Here is a 24,849-nt window from a genome sequence, read left to right on the forward strand (position 1 = left end):
CCAGATGCACCACCGCCCCTGGGAGGGTCCCTGGGGGCGCCACCGACCATGGGAGGGTTTCCAGTGCACCACTGCCCCTGGAACGGTTTCTGGGATGGTCGCTGGAGGCTGCGCTGCCCCTGGGTAGGTCCCTGCAGGCTCCGCTGCTCCAGTCAGGGTCCCTGGGGAGCCGTCGCTCCTAAGAATGCACCTGAGGATGCCACTGATGTTGCGAGGTGCCCTTGGGGGCACCGTCACCACTGGGTGGCGCCGTGGGGGCGTCGCGGCACCTGGGAGGGTTCCTGATATGTACACCACCCCTGAGATAGACCCTGGGAGCGCCAGGCCTGTAGGACCCATGGGTGCAGTAGTTTATGCTCAATTTATTACTCTGGGAGATGCAACGTTAAATAAAATACACCGCCCATCACATTTCCACCAGTATCATCGCATTCTGAAGCAGGTAACGGAGAATAATATCAACAGGAAAACATAAGTTGAGGTGTTGTGCTGACTGACTGCTCTCTTCTCCTATTGGCTGTAATTTGGCGGGTTAAAAGTCCACCAATCATAGTTAAGTAAGGGACTTCGGGAAGTATGTAATGTACGAAAATATGACACAACAAACAAGCATGCCATAGGGTCCCCTGGGACCCCTAGGAAGGTCTCTGGGGGCACTAACGTCCCTGGTGTCTCTGGAGGTGTGGATGCATCCTGGAGTGTCCTGAGGTGCCGCCATCTCCGGATGGTCCCTGAGGCTCTATGTCCTCTGCACGGTCCCTGGCACCCTCTTCCATAATGGAGTGACCCCTAGGGTGCACTAATCGCCCTTGGGAGGGTCCCTGGGGGCGCCACCCGAACCTGGGAGAGCCAGCACCACCGTCTGCGAACGGCGCCGATGGTCCCTGGGACTGTCCTGCCCCGGGAAGTCCCCAGGCTCCACTGCTCCAGTCAGGGTCACTGGGGTCCCATTGCTCCTGAGAATGCGCCTGAGGATGCTAATTGATGCGTGAGGTGCCTGGGGCAACGTCACCACTGGTGGCGCTGGGGTGTACACCTGGAGGGTTCCTAATATGTACACCACCTCAGATAGACCCTGGGAGCGCCAGGCCTGTAGGACCCATGGGTGCAGTAGCTTTATGCTCAATTTATTACTCTGGGAGATGCAACGTTAAATAAAATACACCGCCCATCACATTTCCACCAGTATCATCGCATTCTGAAGCAGGTAACGGAGAATAATATCAACAGGAAAACATAAGTTGAGGTGTTGTGCTGACTGACTGCTCTCTTCTCCTATTGGCTGTAATTTGGCGGGTTAAAAGTCCACCAATCATAGTTAAGTAAGGGACTTCGGGAAGTGTGTAATGTACGAAAATATGACACAACAAACAAGCATGCCATAGGGTCCCCTGGGACCCCTAGGAAGGTCTCTGGGGGCACTAACGTCCCTGAAAAGGTCTCTGGAGGTGTGGATGCACCTGGGAGTGTCCTTTGAGGTGCCGCCATCTCCGGGATGGTCCCTGGAGGCTCTGCTGCCCCTGCAATGGTCCCTTGGCACTCCTCTTCCAATGGGAGTGACTCTAGGTGCACCACCGCCCTTGGGAGGGTCCCTGGGGGCGCCACCGAACCTGGGAGAGTTTCCAGTGCACCACTGCTCCAGGAACGGTTTCTGGGATGGTCCCTGGGGACTGTCCTGCCCCTGGGAAGGTCCCTACAGGCTCCACTGCTCCAGTCAGGGTCCCTGGGGAGCCGTCGCTCCTAAGAATGCACCTGAGGATGCCACTGATGTTGCGAGGTGCCCTTGGGGGCACCTCACCACTGGGTGGCGCCGTGGGGGCGTCGCGGCACCTGGGAGGGTTCCTGATATGTACACCACCCCTGAGATAGACCCTGGGAGCGCCAGGCCTGTAGGACCCATGGGTGCAGTAGTTTATGCTCAATTTATTACTCTGGGAGATGCAACGTTAAATAAATACACCGCCCATCACATTTCCACCAGTATCATCGCATTCTGAAGCAGGTAACGGAGAATAATATCAACAGGAAAACATAAGTTGGGGTGTTGTGCTGACTGACTGCTCTCTTCTCCTATTGGCTGTAATTTGGCGGGTTAAAAGTCCACCAATCATAGTTAAGTAAGGGACTTCGGGAAGTATGTAATGTTAAGAAAATATGACACAACAAACAGTAATGGCATAGAGCCCCCTGGGACCTCTAGGAAGGTCTCTGGGACCAATAACGTCCCTAGAAGGGTCTCTTGGGGTGTGGATGCCCCTGGGAGTGTCCTTTGAGGTTCCACCGCGTCTGGGAGGTTCTCTGGGATGGTCCCCGGAGGCTCTGCTGCCACTGGAATGGTCCCTGTGCATTCCTCTTCCAATGAGAGGGACCCCAGATGCACCACCGCCCCTGGGAGGGTCCCTGGGGGCGCCACCGACCCTGGGAGGGTTTCCAGTACACACTGCCCCTGGAACGGTTTCTGGGATGGTCGCTGGAGGCTGCGCTGCCCCTGGGTAGGTCCCTGCAGGCTCCGCTGCTCCAGTCAGGGTCCCTGGGGTACCGTCGCTCCTAAGAATGCACCTGAGTATGCCACTGATGTTGCGAGGGCCCCTAGGGGCACCGTCAACACTGGGGGGCATCCTGGGGGCGTCGCGGCACCTGGGAGGGTTCCTGATATGTCCACCACCCCTGAGATAGACGCTGGGAGCGCCAGGCCTGTAGGACCTATGGGTGCAGTAGTTTATGCTCAACTTATTACTCTGGGAGATGCAGCGTTAAATAAATACACCGCCCATCACATTTCCACCAGTATCATCGCATTTTGAAGAAGGTAACGGCGAATAATATCAACAGGAAAACATAAGTTGGGGTGTTGTGCTGACCGACTGCTCTCTCCTCCTGTTGGCTGAAATTTGGCGGGTTAAAAGTCCACCAATCATAGTTAAGTAAGGGACTTCGGGAAGTGTGTAATGTACGAAAATATGACACAACAAACAAGCATGCCATAGGGTCCCCTGGGACCCCTAGGAAGGTCTCTGGGGGCACTAACGTCCCTGAAAAGGTCTCTGGAGGTGTGGATGCACCTGGGAGTGTCCTTTGAGGTGCCACCATCTCCGGGATGGTCCCTGGAGGCTCTGCTGCCCCTGCAATGGTCCCTTGGCACTCCTCTTCCAATTGGAGTGACTCTAGGTGCACCACCGCCCTTGGGAGGGTCCCTGGGGGCGCCACCGAACCTGGGAGAGTTTCCAGTGCACCACCGCTCCAGGAACGGTTTCTGGGATGGTCCTTGGGGACTGTCCTGCCCCTGGGAAGGTCCTTACAGGCTCCACTGCTCCAGTCAGGGTCCCTGGGGAGCCGTCGCTCCTAAGAATGCACCTGAGGATGCCACTGATGTTGCGAGGTGCCCTTGGGGGCACCGTCACCACTGGGTGGCGCCGTGGGGGCATCGCGGCACCTGGGAGGGTTCCTGATATGTACACCACCCCTGAGATAGACCCTGGGAGCGCCAGGCCTGTAGGACCCATCACATTTACACCAGTATCATCGCATTCTGAAGCAGGTAACGGAGAATAATATCAACAGGAAAACATAAGTTGAGGTGTTGTGCTGACTGACTGCTGTCTTCTCCTATTGGCTGTAATTTGGCGGGATAAAAGTCCACCAATCATAGTTAAGTAAGGGACTTCGGGAAGTGTGTAATGTACGAAAATATGACACAACAAACAAGCATGCCATAGGGCCCCCTGGAACCCCTAGGAAGGTCTCTGGGGGCACTAACGTCCCTGGAAAGGTCTCTGAGGGTGTGGATGCCCCTGGGAGTGTCCTTTGAGGTGCCGCCGTCCCTGGGAGGGGCTCTGGGATGGTCCCTGGAGGCTCTGCTGCCACTGGAATGGTCCCTGTGCATTCCTCTTCTAATGAAAGGGACCCGAGGTGCACCACCGACCCTGGGAGGGACCCCTGGGGGCGCCACCGACCCTGGGAGGGTTCTCGGTGAGCTACTGACCCCTGAAACGGTCTGTGGGATGGTCTCTGGGGGCTGCGCTGCCCCTGGGTAGGTCCCTGCAGGCTCCGCTGCTCCAGTCAGGGTCCCAGGGGTGCCGTCGCTCTTGAGGATGCACCTGAGGATGCCACTGTTGTTGCAAGGGCCCCTGGGGGTACCGTCACCACTGGGGGGCACCCTAGGGGCGTCGCGGCACCTGGGAGGGTTCCTGATATGTCCACAACCCCTGAGATGTCCTCTGGGAGCCCAAGGTTTTTAGGACCCATGGGTTTAGTAGTTTATGCTCAATTTATTTCTCTGGGAGATGCAACGTAAAATAAATACACCGCCCATCACATTTCCACCAGTATCATCGCATTTTGAAGAAGGTAACGGCGAATAATATCAACAGGAAAACATAAGTTGGGGTGTTGTGCTGACCGACTGCTCTCTCCTCCTGTTGGCTGTAATTTGGCGGGTTAAAAGTCCACCAATCATAGTTAAGTAAGGGACTTCGGGAAGTATGTACTGTAAGAAAATATGACACAACAAACAGTAATGCCATAGAGCCCCCTGAGACCTCTAGGAAGGTCTCTGGGACCAATAACGTCCCTGGAAAGGTCTCTCGGGGTGTGGATGCCCCTGGGAGTGAGCTTTGAGGTGCCACCATCTCTGGGAGGGTCTCTGGGATGGTCCCTGGAGGCTCTGCTGCCACTGGAATGGTCCCTGTGCATTCCTCTTCCAATGAGAGGGACCCCAGATGCACCACCGCCCCTGGGAGGGTCCCTGGGGGCGCCACCGACCCTGGGAGGGTTTCCAGTGCACCACTGCCCCTGGAACGGTTTCTGGGATGGTCGCTGGAGGCTGCGCTGCCCCTGGGTAGGTCCCTGCAGGCTCCGCTGCTCCAGTCAGGGTCCCTGGGGAGCCGTCGCTCCTAAGAATGCACCTGAGGATGCCACTGATGTTGCGAGGTGCCCTTGGGGGCACCGTCACCACTGGGTGGCGCCGTGGGGGCGTCGCGGCACCTGGGAGGGTTCCTCATATGTACACCACCCCTGAGATAGACCCTGGGAGCGCCAGGCCTGTAGGACCCATGGGTGCAGTAGTTTATGCTCAATTTATTACTCTGGGAGATGCAACGTTAAATAAAATACACCGCCCATCACATTTCCACCAGTATCATCGCATTCTGAAGCAGGTAACGGAGAATAATATCAACAGGAAAACATAAGTTGAGGTGTTGTGCTGACTGACTGCTCTCTTCTCCTATTGGCTGTAATTTGGCGGGTTAAAAGTCCACCAATCATAGTTAAGTAAGGGACTTCGGGAAGTATGTAATGTACGAAAATATGACACAACAAACAAGCATGCCATAGGGTCCCCTGGGACCCCTAGGAAGGTCTCTGGGGGCACTAACGTCCCTGAAAAGGTCTCTGGAGGTGTGGATGCACCTGGGAGTGTCCTTTGAGGTGCCGCCATCTCCGGGATGGTCCCTGGAGGCTCTGCTGCCCCTGCAATGGTCCCTTGGCACTCCTCTTCCAATGGGAGTGACTCTAGGTGCACCACCGCCCTTGGGAGGGTCCCTGGGGGCGCCACCGAACATGGGAGAGTTTCCAGTGCACCACTGCTCCAGGAACGGTTTCTGGGATGGTCCCTGGGGACTGTCCTGCCCCTGGGAAGGTCCCTACAGGCTCCACTGCTCCAGTCAGGGTCCCTGGGGAGCCGTCGCTCCTAAGAATGCACCTGAGGATGCCACTGATGTTGCGAGGTGCCCTTGGGGGCACCGTCACCACTGGGTGGCGCCGTGGGGGCGTCGCGGCACCTGGGAGGGTTCCTAATATGTACACCACCCCTGAGATAGACCCTGGGAGCGCCAGGCCTGTAGGACCCATGGGTGCAGTAGTTTATGCTCAATTTATTACTCTGGGAGATGCAACGTTAAATAAAATACACCCATCACATTTCCACACCAGTATCATGTCGCATTCTGAAGCAGGTAAACGGCGAATAATATCAACAGAAAACATAAGTTGGGGTGTTGTGCTGACGGCTGCTCTCTTCTCCTATTGGCTGTAATTTGGCGGGATAAAAGTCCACCAATCATAGTTAAGTAAGGGACTTCGGGAAGTATGTAATGTACGAAAATATGACACAACAAACAAGCATGCCATAGGGCCCCCTGGAACCCCTAGGAAGGTCTCTGGGGGCACTAACGTCCCTGGAAAGGTCTCTGAGGGTGTGGATGCCACTGGGAGTGTCCTTTGAGGTGCCGCCGTCCCTGGGAGGGGCTTTGGGATGGTCCCTGGAGGCTCTGCTGCCACTGGAATGGTCCCTGTGCATTCCTCTTCTAATGAAAGGGACCCCAGGTGCACCACCGACCCTGGGAGGGACCCCTGGGGGCGCCACCGACCCTGGAAGGGTTCTCGGTGAGCTACTGACCCCTGAAACGGTCTGTGGGATGGTCTCTGGGGGCTGCGCTGCCCCTGGGTAGGTCCCTGCAGGCTCCGCTGCTCCAGTCAGGGTCCCAGGGGTGCTGTCGCTCTTGAGGATGCACCTGAGGATGCCACTGATGTTGCAAGGGCCCCTGGGGGTACCGTCACCACTGGGGGGCACCCTAGGGGCGTCGCGGCACCTGGGAGGGTTCCTGATATGTCCACAACCCCTGAGATGTCCTCTGGGAGCCCAAGGTTTTTAGGACCCATGGGTTTAGTAGTTTATGCTCAATTTATTTCTCTGGGAGATGCAACGTTAAAGAAATACACCGCCCATCACAGTTCCACCAGTATCATCGCATTTTGAAGAAAGTAACGGCGAATAATATCAACAGGAAAACATAAGTTGGGGTGTTGTGCTGACCGACTGCTCTCTCCTCCTGTTGGCTGTAATTTGGCGGGTTAAAAGTCCACCAATCATAGTTAAGTAAGGGACTTCGGCAAGTATGTAATGTAAGAAAATATGACACAACAAACAGTAATGCCATAGAGCCCCCTGGGACCAATAACGTCCCTGGAAAGGTCTCTCGGGGTGTGGATGCCCCTGGGAGTGTGCTTTGAGGTGCCACCATCTCTGGGAGGGTCTCTGGGATGGTCCCTGGAGGCTCTGCTGCCACTGGAATGGTCCCTGTGCATTCCTCTTCCAATGAGAGGGACCCCAGATGCACCACCGCCCCTGGGATGGTCCCTGGGGGCGCCACCGACCCTGGGAGGGTTTCCAGTGCACCACTGCCCCTGGAACGGTTTCTGGGATGGTCGCTGGAGGCTGCGCTGCCCCTGGGTAGGTCCCTGCAGGCTCCGCTGCTCCAGTCAGGGTCCCTGGGGTACCGTTGCTCCTAAGAATGCACCTGAGTATGCCACTGATGTTGCGAGGGCCCCTGGGGGCACCGTCAACACTGGGGGACACCCTGGGGGCGTCGCGGCACGTGGGAGGGTTCCTGATATGTCCACCACCCCTGAGATAGTCCCTGGGAGCGCCAGGCCTGTAGGACCTATGGGTGCAGTAGTTTATGCTCAATTTATTACTCTGGGAGATGCAACGTTAAATAAATACAAAGCCCGTCACATTTCCACCAGTATCATCACATTTTGAAGAAGGTAACGGAGAATAATATCAACAGGAAAACATAAGTTGAGGCGTTGTGCTGACTGACTGCTCTCTTCTCCTAATGCCTGTAATTTGTCGGGTTAAAAGTCCACCAATCATAGTTAAGTAAGGGACTTCGGGAAGTGTGTAATGTACGAAAATATGACACAACAAACAAGCATGCCATAGGGTCCCCTGGGACCCCTAGGAAGGTCTCTGGGGGCACTAACGTCCCTGAAAAGGTCTCTGGAGGTGTGGATGCACCTGGGAGTGTCCTTTGAGGTGCCGCCATCTCCGGGATGGTCCCTGGAGGCTCTGCTGCCCCTGCAATGGTCCCTTGGCACTCCTCTTCCAATGAGAGGGACCCCAGGCGCACCACCGCCCCTGGAAGGGTCCCTGGGGGCGCCACCGAACATGGGAGAGTTTCCAGTGCACCACTGCTCCAGGAACGGTTTCTGGGATGGTCCCTGGGGACTGTCCTGCCCCTGGGAAGGTCCCTACAGGCTCCACTGCTCCAGTCAGGGTCCCTGGGGAGCCGTCTCTCCTAAGAATGCACCTGAGGTTGCCACTGATGTTGCGAGGTGCCCTTGGGGGCACCGTCACCACTGGGTGGCACCGTGGGGGCGTCGCGGCACCTGGGAGGGTTCCTGATATGTACACCACCCCTGAGATAGACCCTGGGAGCGCCAGGCCTGTAGGACCCATGGGTGCAGTAGTTTATGCTCAATTTATTACTCTGGGAGATGCAACGTTAAATAAAATACACCGCCCATCACATTTCCACCAGTATCATCGCATTCTGAAGCAGGTAACGGAGAATAATATCAACAGGAAAACATAAGTTGAGGTGTTGTGCTGACTGACTGCTCTCTTCTCCTATTGGCTGTAATTTGGCGGGATAAAAGTCCACCAATCATAGTTAAGTAAGGGACTTCGGGAAGTATGTAATGTACGAAAATATGACACAACAAACAAGCATGCCATAGGGCCCCCTGGAACCCCTAGGAAGGTCTCTGGGGGCACTAACGTCCCTGGAAAGGTCTCTGAGGGTGTGGATGCCCCTGGGAGTGTCCTTTGAGGTGCCGCCGTCCCTGGGAGGGGCTCTGGGATGGTCCCTGGAGGCTCTGCTGCCACTGGAATGGTCCCTGTGCATTCCTCTTCTAATGAAAGGGACCCCAGGTGCACCACCGACCCTGGGAGGGACCCCTGGGGGCGCCACCGACCCTGGGAGGGTTCTCGGTGAGCTACTGACCCCTGAAACGGTCTGTGGGATGGTCTCTGGGGGCTGCGCTGCCCCTGGGTAGGTCCCTGCAGGCTCCGCTGCTCCAGTCAGGGTCCCAGGGGTGCCGTCGCTCTTGAGGATGCACCTGAGGATGCCACTGATGTTGCAAGGGCCCCTGGGGGTACCGTCACCACTGGGGGGCACCCTAGGGGCGTCGCGGCACCTGGGAGGGTTCCTGATATGTCCACAACCCCTGAGATGTCCTCTGGGAGCCCAAGGTTTTTAGGACCCATGGGTTTAGTAGTTTATGCTCAATTTATTTCTCTGGCAGATGCAACGTTAAATAAATACACCGCCCATCACATTTCCACCAGTATCATCGCATTTTGAAGAAGGTAACGGCGAATAATATCAACAGGAAAACATAAGTTGGGGTGTTGTGCTGACCGACTGCTCTCTCCTCCTGTTGGCTGTAATTTGGCGGGTTAAAAGTCCACCAATCATAGTTAAGTAAGGGACTTCGGGAAGTATGTAATGTAAGAAAATATGACACAACAAACAGTAATGCCATAGAGCCCCCTGGGACCAATAACGTCCCTGGAAAGGTCTCTCGGGGTGTGGATGCCCCTGGGAGTGTGCTTTGAGGTGCTGCCGTCTCTGGGAGGGTCTCTGGGATGGTCCCTGGAGGCTCTGCTGCCACTGGAATGGTCCTGTGCATTCCTCTTCCAATGAGAGGGACCCCAGATGCACCACCGCCCTGGGAGGGTCCCTGGGGGCGCCACCGACCCTGGGAGGGTTTCCAGTGCACCACTGCTCCAGGAACGGTTTCTGGGATGGTCCCTGGGGACTGTCCTGCCCCTGGGAAGGTCCCTACAGGCTCCACTGCTCCAGTCAGGGTCCCTGGGGAGCCGTCGCTCCTAAGAATGCACCTGAGGATGCCACTGATGTTGCGAGGTGCCCTTGGGGGCACCGTCACCACTGGGTGGCGCCGTGGGGGCGTCGCGGCACCTGGGAGGGTTCCTGATATGTACACCACCCCTGAGATAGACCCTGGGAGCGCCAGGCCTGTAGGACCCATGGGTGCAGTAGTTTATGCTCAATTTATTACTCTGGGAGATGCAACGTTAAATAAAATACACCGCCCATCACATTTCCACCAGTATCATCGCATTCTGAAGCAGGTAACGGAGAATAATATCAACAGGAAAACATAAGTTGAGGTGTTGTGCTGACTGACTGCTCTCTTCTCCTATTGGCTGTAATTTGGCGGGATAAAAGTTCACCAATCATAGTTAAGTAAGGGACTTCGGGAAGTATGTAATGTACGAAAATATGACACAACAAACAAGCATGCCATAGGGTCCCCTGGGACCCCTAGGAAGGTCTCTGGGGGCACTAACGTCCCTGAAAAGGTCTCTGGAGGTGTGGATGCACCTGGGAGTGTCCTTTGAGGTGTCGCCATCTCCGGGATGGTCCCTGGAGGCTCTGCTGCCCCTGCAATGGTCCCTTGGCACTCCTCTTCCAATGGGAGTGACTCTAGGTGCACCACCGCCCTTGGGAGGGTCCCTGGGGGCGCCACCGAACCTGGGAGAGTTTCCAGTGCACCACTGCTCCAGGAACGGTTTCTGGGATGGTCCCTGGGGACTGTCCTGCCCCTGGGAAGGTCCCTACAGGCTCCACTGCTCCAGTCAGGGTCCCTGGGGAGCCGTCGCTCCTAAGAATGCACCTGAGGATGCCACTGATGTTGCGAGGTGCCCTTGGGGGCACCGTCACCACTGGGTGGCGCCGTGGGGGCGTCGCGGCACCTGGGAGGGTTCCTGATATGTACACCACCCCTGAGATAGACCCTGGGAGCGCCAGGCCTGTAGGACCCATGGGTGCAGTAGTTTATGCTCAATTTATTACTCTGGGAGATGCAACGTTAAATAAAGTACACCGCCCATCACATTTCCACCAGTATCATCGCATTCTGAAGCAGGTAACGGAGAATAATATCAACAGGAAAACATAAGTTGGGGTGTTGTGCTGACTGACTGCTCTCTTCTCCTATTGGCTGTAATTTGGCGGGTTAAAAGTCCACCAATCATAGTTAAGTAAGGGACTTCGGGAAGTATGTAATGTAAGAAAATATGACACAACAAACAGTAATGGCATAGAGCCCCCTGGGACCTCTAGGAAGGTCTCTGGGACCAATAACGTCCCTGGAAAGGTCTCTCGGGGTGTGGATGCCCCTGGGAGTGTGCTTTGAGGTGCCACCATCTCTGGGAGGGTCTCTGGGATGGTCTCTGGAGGCTCTGCTGCCACTGGAATGGTCCCTGTGCATTCCTCTTCCAATGAGAGGGACCCCAGATGCACCACCGCCCCTGGGAGGGTCCCTGGGGGCGCCACCGACCCTGGGAGGGTTTCCAGTTTACCACTGCCCCTGGAACGGTTTCTGGGATGGTCGCTGGAGGCTGCGCTGCCCCTGGGTAGGTCCCTGCAGGCTCCGCTGCTCCAGTCAGGGTCCCTGGGGTACCGTCGCTCCTAAGAATGCACCTGAGTATGCCACTGATGTTGCGAGGGCCCCTGGGGGCACCGTCAACACTGGGGGGCACCCTGGGGGCGTCGTGGCACCTGGGAGGGTTCCTGATATGTCCACCACCCCTGAGATAGTCCCTGGGAGCGCCAGGCCTGTAGGACCTATGGGTGCAGTAGTTTATGCTCAATTTATTACTCTGGGAGATGCAACGTTAAATAAATACACCGCCCGTCACATTTCCACCAGTATCATCGCATTTTGAAGAAGGTAACGGAGAATAATATCAACAGGTAAACATAAGTTGAGGCGTTGTGCTGACTGACTGCTCTCTTCTCCTAATGCCTGTAATTTGTCGGGTTAAAAGTCCACCAATCATAGTTAAGTAAGGGACTTCGGGAAGTGTGTAATGTACGAAAATATGACACAACAAACAAGCATGCCATAGGGTCCCCTGGGACCCCTAGGAAGGTCTCTGGGGGCACTAACGTCCCTGAAAAGGTCTCTGGAGGTGTGGATGCACCTGGGAGTGTCCTTTGAGGTGCCACCATCTCCGGGATGGTCCCTGGAGGCTCTGCTGCCCCTGCAATGGTCCCTTGGCACTCCTCTTCCAATTGGAGTGACTCTAGGTGCACCACCGCCCTTGGGAGGGTCCCTGGGGGCGCCACCGAACCTGGGAGAGTTTCCAGTGCACCACTGCTCCAGGAACGGTTTCTGGGATGGTCCTTGGGGACTGTCCTGCCCCTGGGAAGGTCCTTACAGGCTCCACTGCTCCAGTCAGGGTCCCTGGGGAGCCGTCGCTCCTAAGAATGCACCTGAGGATGCCACTGATGTTGCGAGGTGCCCTTGGGGGCACCGTCACCACTGGGTGGCGCCGTGGGGGCATCGCGGCACCTGGGAGGGTTCCTGATATGTACACCACCCCTGAGATAGACCCTGGGAGCGCAAGGCCTGTAGGACCCATCACATTTCCACCAGTATCATCGCATTCTGAAGCAGGTAACGGAGAATAATATCAACAGGAAAACATAAGTTGAGGTGTTGTGCTGACTGACTGCTGTCTTCTCCTATTGGCTGTAATTTGGCGGGATAAAAGTCCACCAATCATAGTTAAGTAAGGGACTTCGGGAAGTGTGTAATGTACGAAAATATGACACAACAAACAAGCATGCCATAGGGCCCCCTGGAACCCCTAGGAAGGTCTCTGGGGGCACTAACGTCCCTGGAAAGGTCTCTGAGGGTGTGGATGCCCCTGGGAGTGTCCTTTGAGGTGCCGCCGTCCCTGGGAGGGGCTCTGGGATGGTCCCTGGAGGCTCTGCTGCCACTGGAATGGTCCCTGTGCATTCCTCTTCTAATGAAAGGGACCCCAGGTGCACCACCGACCCTGGGAGGGACCCCTGGGGGCGCCACCGACCCTGGGAGGGTTCTCGGTGAGCTACTGACCCCTGAAACGGTCTGTGGGATGGTCTCTGGGGGCTGCGCTGCCCCTGGGTAGGTCCCTGCAGGCTCCGCTGCTCCAGTCAGGGTCCCAGGGGTGCCGTCGCTCTTGAGGATGCACCTGAGGATGCCACTGTTGTTGCAAGGGCCCCTGGGGGTACCGTCACCACTGGGGGGCACCCTAGGGGCGTCGCGGCACCTGGGAGGGTTCCTGATATGTCCACAACCCCTGAGATGTCCTCTGGGAGCCCAAGGTTTTTAGGACCCATGGGTTTAGTAGTTTATGCTCAATTTATTTCTCTGGGAGATGCAACGTAAAATAAATACACCGCCCATCACATTTCCACCAGTATCATCGCATTTTGAAGAAGGTAACGGCGAATAATATCAACAGGAAAACATAAGTTGGGGTGTTGTGCTGACCGACTGCTCTCTCCTCCTGTTGGCTGTAATTTGGCGGGTTAAAAGTCCACCAATCATAGTTAAGTAAGGGACTTCGGGAAGTATGTACTGTAAGAAAATATGACACAACAAACAGTAATGCCATAGAGCCCCCTGAGACCTCTAGGAAGGTCTCTGGGACCAATAACGTCCCTGGAAAGGTCTCTCGGGGTGTGGATGCCCCTGGGAGTGAGCTTTGAGGTGCCACCATCTCTGGGAGGGTCTCTGGGATGGTCCCTGGAGGCTCTGCTGCCACTGGAATGGTCCCTGTGCATTCCTCTTCCAATGAGAGGGACCCCAGATGCACCACCGCCCCTGGGAGGGTCCCTGGGGGCGCCACCGACCCTGGGAGGGTTTCCAGTGCACCACTGCCCCTGGAACGGTTTCTGGGATGGTCGCTGGAGGCTGCGCTGCCCCTGGGTAGGTCCCTGCAGGCTCCGCTGCTCCAGTCAGGGTCCCTGGGGAGCCGTCGCTCCTAAGAATGCACCTGAGGATGCCACTGATGTTGCGAGGTGCCCTTGGGGGCACCGTCACCACTGGGTGGCGCCGTGGGGGCGTCGCGGCACCTGGGAGGGTTCCTGATATGTACACCACCCCTGAGATAGACCCTGGGAGCGCCAGGCCTGTAGGACCCATGGGTGCAGTAGTTTATGCTCAATTTATTACTCTGGGAGATGCAACGTTAAATAAAATACACCGCCCATCACATTTCCACCAGTATCATCGCATTCTGAAGCAGGTAACGGAGAATAATATCAACAGGAAAACATAAGTTGAGGTGTTGTGCTGACTGACTGCTCTCTTCTCCTATTGGCTGTAATTTGGCGGGTTAAAAGTCCACCAATCATAGTTAAGTAAGGGACTTCGGGAAGTATGTAATGTACGAAAATATGACACAACAAACAAGCATGCCATAGGGTCCCCTGGGACCCCTAGGAAGGTCTCTGGGGGCACTAACGTCCCTGAAAAGGTCTCTGGAGGTGTGGATGCACCTGGGAGTGTCCTTTGAGGTGCCGCCATCTCCGGGATGGTCCCTGGAGGCTCTGCTGCCCCTGCAATGGTCCCTTGGCACTCCTCTTCCAATGGGAGTGACTCTAGGTGCACCACCGCCCTTGGGAGGGTCCCTGGGGGCGCCACCGAACCTGGGAGAGTTTCCAGTGCACCACTGCTCCAGGAACGGTTTCTGGGATGGTCCCTGGGGACTGTCCTGCCCCTGGGAAGGTCCCTACAGGCTCCACTGCTCCAGTCAGGGTCCCTGGGGAGCCGTCGCTCCTAAGAATGCACCTGAGGATGCCACTGATGTTGCGAGGTGCCCTTGGGGGCACCGTCACCACTGGGTGGCGCCGTGGGGGCGTCGCGGCACCTGGGAGGGTTCCTGATATGTACACCACCCCTGAGATAGACCCTGGGAGCGCCAGGCCTGTAGGACCCATGGGTGCAGTAGTTTATGCTCAATTTATTACTCTGGGAGATGCAACGTTAAATAAAATACACCGCCCATCACATTTCCACCAGTATCATCGCATTCTGAAGCAGGTAACGGAGAATAATATCAACAGGAAAACATAAGTTGGGGTGTTGTGCTGACTGACTGCTCTCTTCTCCTATTGGCTGTAATTTGGCGGGATAAAAGTCCACCAATCATAGTTAAGTAAGGGACTTCGGGAAGTGTGTAATGTACGAAAATATGACACAACAAACAGTAATGCCATAGGGCCCCCTGGGACCCCTAGGAAGGTCTCTGGGGGCACTAACGTCCCTGGAGAGGTCTCTGAGGGTGTGGATGCCCCTGGGAGTGTCCTTTGAGGTGCCGCCGTCCCTGGGAGGGGCTCTGGGATGGTCCCTGGAGGCTCTGCTGCCACTGGAATGGTCCCTGTGCATTCCTCTTCTAATGAAAGGGACCCCAGGTGCACCACCGACCCTGGGAGGGACCCCTGGGGGCGCCACCGACCCTGGGAGGGTTCTCGGTGAGCTACTGACCCCTGAAACGGTCTGTGGGATGGTCTCTGGGGGGCTGCGCTGCCCCTGGGTAGGTCCCTGCAGGCTCCGCTGCTCCAGTCAGGGTCCCAGGGGTGCCGTCGCTCTTGAGGATGCACCTGAGGATGCCACTGATGTTGCAAGGGCCCCTGGGGGTACCGTCACCACTGGGGGGCACCCTAGGGGCGTCGCGGCACCTGGGAGGGTTCCTGATATGTCCACAACCCCTGAGATGTCCTCTGGGAGCCCAAGGTTTTTAGGACCCATGGGTTTAGTAGTTTATGCTCAATTTATTTCTCTGGGAGATGCAACGTTAAAGATATACACCGCCCATCACATTTCCACCAGTATCATCGCATTTTGAAGAAGGTAACGGCGAATAATATCAACAGGAAAACATAAGTTGGGGTGTTGTGCTGACCGACTGCTCTCTCCTCCTGTTGGCTGTAATTTGGCGGGTTAAAAGTCCACCAATCATAGTTAAGTAAGGGACTTCGGGAAGTATGTAATGTAAGAAAATATGACACAACAAACAGTAATGGCATAGAGCCCCCTGGGACCTCTAGGAAGGTCTCTGGGACCAATAACGTCCCTGGAAAGGTCTCTCGGGGTGTGGATGCCCCTGGGAGTGTGCTTTGAGGTGCCACCATCTCTGGGAGGGTCTCTGGGATGGTCCCTGGAGGCTCTGCTGCCACTGAAATGGTCCCTGTGCATTCCTCTTCCAATGAGAGGGACCCCAGATGCACCACCGCCCCTGGGAGGGTCCCTGGGGGCGCCACCGACCCTGGGAGGGTTTCCAGTGCACCACTGCCCCTGGAACGGTTTCTGGGATGGTCGCTGGAGGCTGCGCTGCCCCTGGGTAGGTCCCTGCAGGCTCCGCTGCTCCAGTCAGGGTCCCTGGGGAGCCGTCGCTCCTAAGAATGCACCTGAGGATGCCACTGATGTTGCGAGGTGCCCTTGGGGGCACCGTCACCACTGGGTGGCGCCGTGGGGGCGTCGCGGCACCTGGGAGGGTTCCTAATATGTACACCACCCCTGAGATAGACCCTGGGAGCGCCAGGCCTGTAGGACCCATGGGTGCAGTAGTTTATGCTCAATTTATTACTCTGGGAGATGCAACGTTAAATAAAATACACCGCCCATCACATTTCCACCATTATCATCGCATTTTGAAGAAGTTAACGGCGAATAATATCAACAGGAAAACATAAGTTGAGGTGTTGTGCTGACTGACTGCTCTCTTCTCCTATTGGCTGTAATTTGGCGGGATAAAAGTCCACCAATCATAGTTAAGTAACGGACTTCGGGAAGAATGTAATGTACGAAAATATGACACAACAAACAAGCATGCCATAGGGCCCCCTGAAACCCCTAGGAAGGTCTCTGGGGGCACTAACGTCCCTGGAAGGGTCTCTGAGGGTGTGGATGCCCCTGGGAGTGTCCTTTGAGGTGCCGCCGTCCCTGGGAGGGGCTCTGGGATGGTCCCTGGAGGCTCTGCTGCCACTGGAATGGTCCCTGTGCATTCCTCTTCTAATGAAAGGGACCCCAGGTGCACCACCGACCCTGGGAGGGACCCCTGGGGGCGCCACCGACCCTGGGAGGGTTCTTGGTGAGCTACTCCCCCTGAAACGGTCTGTGGGATGGTCCCTGGGGGCTGCGCTGCCCCTGGGTAGGTAACTGCAGGCTCCGCTGCTCCAGTCAGGGTCCCAGGGGTGCCGTCGCTCCACAGGATGCACCTGAGGATGCCACTGATGTTGCAAGGGCCCTTGGGGGTACCGTCACCACTGGGGGGCATCCTAGGGGCGTCGCGGCACCTGGGAGGGTTCCTGATATGTCCACAACCCCTGAGATGTCCTCTGGGAACCCAAGGTTTTTAGGACCCATGGGTGTAGTAGTTTATGCTCAATTTATTTCTCTGGGAGATGCAACGTTAAATAAATACACCGCCCGTCACATTTCCACCAGTATCATCGCATTCTGAAGCAGGTACGGAGAATAATATCAACAGGAAAACATAAGTTGAGGTGTTGTGCTGACTGACTGCTCTCTTCTCCTATTGGCTGTAATTTGGCGGGTTAAAAGTCCACCAATCATAGTTAAGTAAGGGAATTCGGGAAGTATGTAATGTACAAAAATATGACACAACAAACAAGCATGCCATAGGGCCCCCTGGAACCCCTAGGAAGGTCTCTGGGGGCACTAACGTCCCTGGAAAGGTCTCTGAGGGTGTGGATGCCCCTGGGAGTGTCTTTTGAGGTGCCGCCGTCCCTGGGAGGGGCTCTGGGATGGTCCCTGGAGGCTCTGCTGCCACTGGAATGGTCCCTGTGCATTCCTCTTCTAATGAAAGGGACCCCAGGTGCACCTCCGACCCTGGGAGGGTTCTCGGTGAGCTACTGACCCCTGAAACGGTCTGTGGGATGGTCTCTGGGGGCTGCGCTGCCCCTGGGTAGGTCCCTGCAGGCTCTGCTGCTCCAGTCAGGGTCCCAGGGGTGCCGTCGCTCTTGAGGATGCACCTGAGGATGCCACTGGTGTTGCAAGAGCCCCTGGGGGTACCGTCACCACTGGGGGGCACCCTAGGGGCGTCGCGGCACCTGGGAGGGTTCCTAATATGTCCACAACCCCTGAGATGTCCTCTGGGAGCCCAAGGTTTTTAGGACCCATGGGTTTAGTAGTTTATGCTCAATTTATTTCTCTGGGAGATGCAACGTTAAATAAAATACACCGCCCATCACATTTCCACCAGTATCATCGCATTTTGAAGAAGGTAACGGCGAATAATATCAACAGGAAAACATAAGTTGGGGTGTTGTGCTGACCGACTGCTCTCTCCTCCTGTTGGCTGTAATTTGGCGGGTTAAAAGTCCACCAATCATAGTTAAGTAAGGGACTTCGGGAAGTATGTAATGTAAGAAAATATGACACAACAAACAGTAATGCCATAGAGCCCCCTGGGACCTCTAGGAAGGTCTCTGGGACCAATAACGTCCCTGGAAAGGTCTCTCGGTGTGTATGCCCCTGGGAGTGTGCTTTGAGGTGCCACCATCTCTGGGAGGGTCTCTGGGATGGTCCCTGGAGGCTCTGCTGCCACTGGAATGGTCCCTGTGCATTCCTCTTCCAATGAGAGGGACTCCAGATGCACCACCGCCCCTGGGAGGGTCCCTGGGGGCGCCACCGACCCTGGGAGGGTTTCCAGTGCACCACTGCCCCTGGAACGGTTTCTGGGATGGTCGCTGGAGGCTGCGCTGCCCCTGGGTAGGTCCCTGCAGGCTCCGCTGCTCCAGTCAGGGTCCCTGGGGTACCGTTGCTCCTAAGAATGCACCTGAGTATGCCACTGATGTTGCGAGGGCCCCTGGGGGCACCGTCAACACTGGGGGACACCCTGGGGGCGTCGCGGCACGTGGGAGGGTTCCTGATATGTCCACCACCCCTGAGATAGTCCCTGGGAGCGCCAGGCTTGTAGGACCTATGGGTGCAGTAGTTTATGCTCAATTTATTACTCTGGGAGATGCAACGTTAAATAAATACAAAGCCCGTCACATTTCCACCAGTATCATCACATTTTGAAGAAGGTAACGGAGAATAATATCAACAGGAAAACATAAGTTGAGGCGTTGTGCTGACTGACTGCTCTCTTCTCCTAATGCCTGTAATTTGTCGGGTTAAAAGTCCACCAATCATAGTTAAGTAAGGGAGTGTTATGACACAACAAACAAGCATGGGTCCCCTGGGACCACTCTGGGGGCACTAACGTCCCTGAAAAGGTCTCTGGAGGTGTGGATGCACCTGGGAGTGTCCTTTGAGGTGCCGCCATCTCCGGGATGGTCCCTTGCTGCCCCTGCAATGGTCCCTTGGCACTCCTCTTCCAATGGGAGTGACTCTAGGTGCACCACCGCCCTTGGGAGGGTCCCTGGGGGCGCCACCGAACCTGGGAGAGTTTCCAGTGCACCACTGCTCCAGGAACGGTTTCTGGGATGGTCCCTGGGGACTGTCCTGCCCCTGGGAAGGTCCCTACAGGCTCCACTGCTCCAGTCAGGGTCCCTGGGGAGCCGTCGCTCCTAAGAATGCACCTGAGGATGCCACTGATGTTGCGAGGTGCCCTTGGGGGCACCGTCACCACTGGGTGGCACCGTGGGGGCGTCGCGGCACCTGGGAGGGTTCCTGATATGTACACCACCCCTGAGATAGACCCTGGGAGCGCCAGGCCTGTAGGACCCATGGGTGCAGTAGTTTATGCTCAATTTATTACTCTGGGAGATGCAACGTTAAATAAAATACACCGCCCATCACATTTCCACCAGTATCATCGCATTCTGAAGCAGGTAACGGAGAATAATATCAACAGGAAAACATAAGTTGAGGTGTTGTGCTGACTGACTGCTCTCTTCTCCTATTGGCTGTAATTTGGCGGGTTAAAAGTCCACCAATCATAGTTAAGTAAGGGACTTCGGGAAGTATGTAATGTACGAAAATATGACACAACAAACAAGCATGCCATAGGGTCCCCTGGGACCCCTAGGAAGGTCTCTGGGGGCACTAACGTCCCTGAAAAGGTCTCTGGAGGTGTGGATGCACCTGGGAGTGTCCTTTGAGGTGCCGCCATCTCCGGGATGGTCCCTGGAGGCTCTGCTGCCCCTGCAATGGTCCCTTGGCACTCCTCTTCCAATGGGAGTGACTCTAGGTGCACCACCGCCCTTGGGAGGGTCCCTGGGGGCGCCACCGAACCTGGGAGGTTTCCAGTGCACCACTGCCCCTGGAACGGTTTCTGGGATGGTCCTGGGGCTGCCTGCCCCTGGGTAGGTCCCTGCAGGCTCCGCTGCTCCAGTCAGGGTCCCTGGGGTAGCCGTCGCTCCTAAGAATGCACCTGAGGATGCCACTGATGTTGCGAGGTGCCCTTGGGGGCACCGTCACCACTGGGTGGCACCGTGGGGGCGTCGCGGCACCTGGGAGGGTTCCTGATATGTACACCACCCCTGAGATAGACCCTGGGAGCGCCAGGCCTGTAGGACCCATGGGTGCAGTAGTTTATGCTCAATTTATTACTCTGGGAGATGCAACGTTAAATAAAATACACCGCCCATCACATTTCCACCAGTATCATCGCATTCTGAAGAAGGTAACGGAGAATAATATCAACAGGAAAACATAAGTTGGGGTGTTGTGCTGACTGACTGCTCTCTTCTCCTATTGGCTGTAATTTGGCGGGTTAAAAGTCCACCAATCATAGTTAAGTAAGGGACTTCGGGAAGTATGTAATGTAAGAAAATATGACACAACAAACAGTAATGCCATAGAGCCCCCTGGGACCTCTAGGAAGGTCTCTGGGACCAATAACGTCCCTGGAAAGGTCTCTCAGGGTGTGGATGCCCCTGGGAGTGTGCTTTGAGGTGCCACCATCTCTGGGAGGGTCTCTGGGATGGTCCCTGGAGGCTCTGCTGCCACTGGAATGGTCCCTGTGCATTCCTCTTCCAATGAGAGGGACCCCAGATGCACCACCGCCCCTGGGAGGGTCCCTGGGGGCGCCACCGACCCTGGGAGGGTTTCCAGTGCACCACTGCCCCTGGAACGGTTTCTGGGATGGTCGCTGGAGGCTGCGCTGCCCCTGGGTAGGTCCCTGCAGGCTCCGCTGCTCCAGTCAGGGTCCCTGGGGTACCGTTGCTCCTAAGAATGCACCTGAGTATGCCACTGATGTTGCGAGGGCCCCTGGGGGCACCGTCAACACTGGGGGACACCCTGGGGGCGTCGCGGCACGTGGGAGGGTTCCTGATATGTCCACCACCCCTGAGATAGTCCCTGGGAGCGCCAGGCCTGTAGGACCTATGGGTGCAGTAGTTTATGCTCAATTTATTACTCTGGGAGATGCAACGTTAAATAAATACACCGCCCGTCACATTTCCACCAGTATCATCGCATTTTGAAGAAGGTAACGGAGAATAATATCAACAGGAAAACATAAGTTGAGGCGTTGTGCTGACTGACTGCTCTCTTCTCCTAATGCCTGTAATTTGTCGGGTTAAAAGTCCACCAATCATAGTTAAGTAAGGGACTTCGGGAAGTGTGTAATGTACGAAAATATGACACAACAAACAAGCATGCCATAGGGTCCCCTGGGACCCCTAGGAAGGTCTCTGGGGGCACTAACGTCCCTGAAAAGGTCTCTGGAGGTGTGGATGCACCTGGGAGTGTCCTTTGAGGTGCCGCCATCTCCGGGATGGTCCCTGGAGGCTCTGCTGCCCCTGCAATGGTCCCTTGGCACTCCTCTTCCAATGGGAGTGACTCTAGGTGCACCACCGCCCTTGGGAGGGTCCCTGGGGGCGCCACCGAACCTGGGAGAGTTTCCAGTGCACCACTGCTCCAGGAACGGTTTCTGGGATGGTCCCTGGGGACTGTCCTGCCCCTGGGAAGGTCCCTACAGGCTCCACTGCTCCAGTCAGGGTCCCTGGGGAGCCGTCGCTCCTAAGAATGCACCTGAGGATGCCACTGATGTTGCGAGGTGCCCTTGGGGGCACCGTCACCACTGGGTGGCGCCGTGGGGGCGTCGCGGCACCTGGGAGGGTTCCTGATATGTACACCACCCCTGAGATAGACCCTGGGAGCGCCAGGCCTGTAGGACCCATGGGTGCAGTAGTTTATGCTCAATTTATTACTCTGGGAGATGCAACGTTAAATAAAATACACCGCCCATCACATTTCCACCAGTATCATCGCATTCTGAAGCAGGTAACGGAGAATAATATCAACAGGAAAACATAAGTTGAGGTGTTGTGCTGACTGACTGCTCTCTTCTCCTATTGGCTGTAATTTGGCGGGATAAAAGTCCACCAATCATAGTTAAGTAAGGGACTTCGGGAAGTATGTAATGTACGAAAATATGACACAACAAACAAGCATGCCATAGGGTCCCCTGGGACCCCTAGGAAGGTCTCTGGGGGCACTAACGTCCCTGAAAAGGTCTCTGGAGGTGTGGATGCACCTGGGAGTGTCCTTTGAGGTGCCGCCATCTCCGGGATGGTCCCTGGAGGCTCTGCTGCCCCTGCAATGGTCCCTTGGCACTCCTCTTCCAATGGGAGTGACTCTAGGTGCACCACCGCCCTTGGGAGGGTCCCTGGGGGCGCCACCGAACCTGGGAGAGTTTCCAGTGCACCACTGCTCCAGGAACGGTTTCTGGGATGGTCCCTGGGGACTGTCCTGCCCCTGGGAAGGTCCTTACAGGCTCCACTGCTCCAGTCAGGGTCCCTGGGGAGCCGTCGCTCCTAAGAATGCACCTGAGGATGCCACTGATGTTGCGAGGTGCCCTTGGGGGCACCGTCACCACTGGGTGGCGCCGTGGGGGCGTCGCGGCACCTGGGAGGGTTCCTGATATGTACACCACCCCTGAGATAGACCCTGGGAGCGCCAGGCCTGTAGGACCCATGGGTGCAGTAGTTTATGCTCAATTTATTACTCTGGGAGATGCAACGTTAAATAAAATACACCGCCCATCACATTTCCACCAGTATCATCGCATTCTGAAGCAGGTAACGGAGAATAATATCAACAGGAAAACATAAGTTGAGGTGTTGTGCTGATGACTGCTCTCTTCTCCTATTGGCTGTAATTTGGCGGGATAAAAGTCCACCAATCATAGTTAAGTAAGGGACTTCGGGAAGTATGTAATGTACGAAAATATGACACAACAAACAAGCATGCCATAGGGCCCCCTGGAACCCCTAGGAAGGTCTCTGGGGGCACTAACGTCCCTGGAAAGGTCTCTGAGGGTGTGGATGCCCCTGGGAGTGTCCTTTGAGGTGCCGCCGTCCCTGGGAGGGGCTCTGGGATGGTCCCTGGAGGCTCTGCTGCCACTGGAATGGTCCCTGTGCATTCCTCTTCTAATGAAAGGGACCCCAGGTGCACCACCGACCCTGGGAGGGACCCCTGGGGGCGCCACCGACCCTGGGAGGGTTCTCGGTGAGCTACTGACCCCTGAAACGGTCTGTGGGATGGTCTCTGGGGGCTGCGCTGCCCCTGGGTAGGTCCCTGCAGGCTCCGCTGCTCCAGTCAGGGTCCCAGGGGTGCTAGGATGCACCTGAGGATGCCACTGATGTTGCAAGGGCCCCTGGGGGTACCGTCACCACTGGGGGGCACCCTAGGGGCGTCGCGGCACCTGGGAGGGTTCCTGATATGTCCACAACCCCTGAGATGTCCTCTGGGAGCCCAAGGTTTTTAGGACCCATGGGTTTAGTAGTTTATGCTCAATTTATTTCTCTGGGAGATGCAACGTTAAAGAAATACACCGCCCATCACAGTTCCACCAGTATCATCGCATTTTGAAGAAGGTAACGGCGAATAATATCAACAGGAAAACATAAGTTGGGGTGTTGTGCTGACCGACTGCTCTCTCCTCCTGTTGGCTGTAATTTGGCGGGTTAAAAGTCCACCAATCATAGTTAAGTAAGGGACTTCGGGAAGTATGTAATGTAAGAAAATATGACACAACAAACAGTAATGCCATAGAGCCCCCTGGGACCTCTAGGAAGGTCTCTGGGAAATAACGTCCCTGGAAAGGTCTCTCGGGGTGTGGATGCCCCTGGGAGTGTGCTTTGAGGTGCCACCATCTCTGGGAGGGTCTCTGGGATGGTCCCTGGAGGCTCTGCTGCCACTGGAATGGTCCCTGTGCATTCCTCTTCCAATGAGAGGGACCCCAGATGCACCACCGCCCCTGGGAGGGTCCCTGGGGGCGCCACCGACCCTGGGAGGGTTTCCAGTGCACCACTGCCCCTGGAACGGTTTCTGGGATGGTCGCTGGAGGCTGCGCTGCCCCTGGGTAGGTCCCTGCAGGCTCCGCTGCTCCAGTCAGGGTCCCTGGGGTACCGTCGCTCCTAAGAATGCACCTGAGTATGCCACTGATGTTGCGAGGGCCCCTGGGGGCACCGTCAACACTGGGGGGCACCCTGGGGGCGTCGTGGCACCTGGGAGGGTTCCTGATATGTCCACCACCCCTGAGATAGTCCCTGGGAGCGCCAGGCCTGTAGGACCTATGGGTGCAGTAGTTTATGCTCAATTTATTACTCTGGGAGATGCAACGTTAAATAAATACACCGCCCGTCACATTTCCACCAGTATCATCGCATTTTGAAGAAGGTAACGGAGAATAATATCAACAGGAAAACATAAGTTGAGGCGTTGTGCTGACTGACTGCTCTCTTCTCCTATTGGCTGTAATTTGTCGGGTTAAAAGTCCACCAATCATAGTTAAGTAAGGGACTTCGGGAAGTGTGTAATGTACGAAAATATGACACAACAAACAAGCATGCCATAGGGTCCCCTGGGACCCCTAGGAAGGTCTCTGGGGGCACTAACGTCCCTGAAAAGGTCTCTGGAGGTGTGGATGCACCTGGGAGTGTCCTTTGAGGTGCCACCATCTCCGGGATGGTCCCTGGAGGCTCTGCTGCCCCTGCAATGGTCCCTTGGCACTCCTCTTCCAATTGGAGTGACTCTAGGTGCACCACCGCCCTTGGGAGGGTCCCTGGGGGCGCCACCGAACCTGGGAGAGTTTCCAGTGCACCACTGCTCCAGGAACGGTTTCTGGGATGGTCCTTGGGGACTGTCCTGCCCCTGGGAAGGTCCTTACAGGCTCCACTGCTCCAGTCAGGGTCCCTGGGGAGCCGTCGCTCCTAAGAATGCACCTGAGGATGCCACTGATGTTGCGAGGTGCCCTTGGGGGCACCGTCACCACTGGGTGGC

The 24,849-nt window shown here is 56.1% G+C and overlaps 5 protein-coding genes across 5 annotated transcripts; all 5 read right to left on the minus strand.

The window, feature by feature from the left end:
- Positions 1-799: 799 nt before the first annotated feature.
- On the minus strand, positions 800-6,298 carry LOC121854096 (nascent polypeptide-associated complex subunit alpha, muscle-specific form-like). The gene is made up of 9 exons (XM_042348481.1): positions 6,119-6,298; positions 5,322-5,689; positions 4,762-4,904; positions 4,513-4,672; positions 3,983-4,175; positions 2,975-3,342; positions 2,418-2,703; positions 1,381-1,740; positions 800-1,090 (listed from the first exon to the last, which is right to left on the minus strand). The coding sequence occupies exons 1-9, from the start codon at positions 6,296-6,298 to the stop codon at positions 800-802; spliced, it is 2,349 nt and encodes a 782-aa protein (XP_042204415.1).
- A 176-nt stretch (positions 6,299-6,474) lies between these two features.
- LOC121854097 (basic proline-rich protein-like) lies at positions 6,475-14,172 on the minus strand. The gene is made up of 12 exons (XM_042348482.1): positions 14,057-14,172; positions 13,497-13,639; positions 13,248-13,407; positions 12,718-12,910; positions 11,710-12,077; positions 11,174-11,354; positions 10,106-10,473; positions 9,320-9,688; positions 8,790-8,982; positions 7,714-8,081; positions 7,156-7,442; positions 6,475-6,632 (listed from the first exon to the last, which is right to left on the minus strand). The coding sequence occupies exons 1-12, from the start codon at positions 14,170-14,172 to the stop codon at positions 6,475-6,477; spliced, it is 2,904 nt and encodes a 967-aa protein (XP_042204416.1).
- A 74-nt stretch (positions 14,173-14,246) lies between these two features.
- On the minus strand, positions 14,247-16,924 carry LOC121854098 (nascent polypeptide-associated complex subunit alpha, muscle-specific form-like). Its single transcript, XM_042348483.1, has 5 exons — positions 16,723-16,924; positions 15,913-16,134; positions 15,664-15,823; positions 15,133-15,326; positions 14,247-14,515 (listed from the first exon to the last, which is right to left on the minus strand). Exons 1-5 carry the CDS (start codon positions 16,922-16,924, stop codon positions 14,247-14,249), a joined length of 1,047 nt encoding a protein of 348 aa, XP_042204417.1.
- Positions 16,925-19,006: 2,082 nt separating this feature from the next.
- LOC121854099 (nascent polypeptide-associated complex subunit alpha, muscle-specific form-like) lies at positions 19,007-22,127 on the minus strand. The gene is made up of 5 exons (XM_042348485.1): positions 22,020-22,127; positions 21,215-21,582; positions 20,657-20,943; positions 19,622-19,990; positions 19,007-19,275 (listed from the first exon to the last, which is right to left on the minus strand). The coding sequence occupies exons 1-5, from the start codon at positions 22,125-22,127 to the stop codon at positions 19,007-19,009; spliced, it is 1,401 nt and encodes a 466-aa protein (XP_042204419.1).
- Positions 22,128-22,201: 74 nt separating this feature from the next.
- LOC121854100 lies at positions 22,202-24,527 on the minus strand. Its single transcript, XM_042348486.1, has 4 exons — positions 24,412-24,527; positions 23,854-24,056; positions 23,192-23,311; positions 22,202-22,470 (listed from the first exon to the last, which is right to left on the minus strand). Exons 1-4 carry the CDS (start codon positions 24,525-24,527, stop codon positions 22,202-22,204), a joined length of 708 nt encoding a protein of 235 aa, XP_042204420.1.
- Between the last annotated feature and the right edge of the window lie 322 nt (positions 24,528-24,849).

The sequence above is a fragment of the Homarus americanus genome, unplaced genomic scaffold (assembly GCF_018991925.1).
Source record: "Homarus americanus isolate GMGI-L3 unplaced genomic scaffold, GMGI_Hamer_2.0 scaffold49553, whole genome shotgun sequence".
NCBI lineage: Eukaryota > Metazoa > Arthropoda > Malacostraca > Decapoda > Nephropidae > Homarus > Homarus americanus.

Coding starts and splice junctions, on each gene's coding strand:
- LOC121854096 (XM_042348481.1), bottom strand. CDS start 6,298: ATGCACAGGGACCATTCCAGTGGCAGCAGAGCCTCCAGGGACCATCCC. Junction 4,905..5,321: donor GGGGACCCTATGGCATGCTT/GTTTGTTGTGTC, acceptor TGGCATCCTCAG/GTGCATTCTTAGGAGCGACG. Junction 1,741..2,417: donor GTACTGGAAACCCTCCCAGG/GTCGGTGGCGCC, acceptor GTGCATTCTTAG/GAGCGACGGCTCCCCAGGGA.
- LOC121854097 (XM_042348482.1), bottom strand. CDS start 14,172: ATGGCGGCACCTCAAAGGACACTCCCAGGTGCATCCACACCTCCAGAG. Junction 9,689..10,105: donor GGGGACCCTATGGCATGCTT/GTTTGTTGTGTC, acceptor TGGCATCCTCAG/GTGCATTCTTAGGAGCGACG. Junction 8,983..9,319: donor GGGGGCTCTATGGCATTACT/GTTTGTTGTGTC, acceptor GAACCCTCCCAG/GTGCCGCGACGCCCCTAGGG.
- LOC121854098 (XM_042348483.1), bottom strand. CDS start 16,924: ATGCCCCCCAGTGGTGACGGTACCCCCAAGGGCCCTTGCAACATCAGT. Junction 16,135..16,722: donor TCACCAAGAACCCTCCCAGG/GTCGGTGGCGCC, acceptor GAACCCTCCCAG/GTGCCGCGACGCCCCCACGG. Junction 15,824..15,912: donor GCACTGGAAACCCTCCCAGG/GTCGGTGGCGCC, acceptor GGACCATTTCAG/TGGCAGCAGAGCCTCCAGGG.
- LOC121854099 (XM_042348485.1), bottom strand. CDS start 22,127: ATGGCGGCACCTCAAAGGACACTCCCAGGTGCATCCACACCTCCAGAG. Junction 20,944..21,214: donor GGGGACCCTATGGCATGCTT/GTTTGTTGTGTC, acceptor CTGCACCCATAG/GTCCTACAGGCCTGGCGCTC. Junction 19,276..19,621: donor GGGTCCCAGGGGACCCTATG/GCATGCTTGTTT, acceptor GAACCCTCCCAG/GTGCCGCGACGCCCCCACGG.
- LOC121854100 (XM_042348486.1), bottom strand. CDS start 24,527: ATGGTGGCACCTCAAAGGACACTCCCAGGTGCATCCACACCTCCAGAG. Junction 23,312..23,853: donor GCACTGGAAACCCTCCCAGG/GTCGGTGGCGCC, acceptor TTGGGCTCCCAG/AGGACATCTCAGGGGTTGTG. Junction 22,471..23,191: donor AACATCAGTGGCATCCTCAG/GTGCATCCTAGC, acceptor GAACCCTCCCAG/GTGCCGCGACGCCCCCACGG.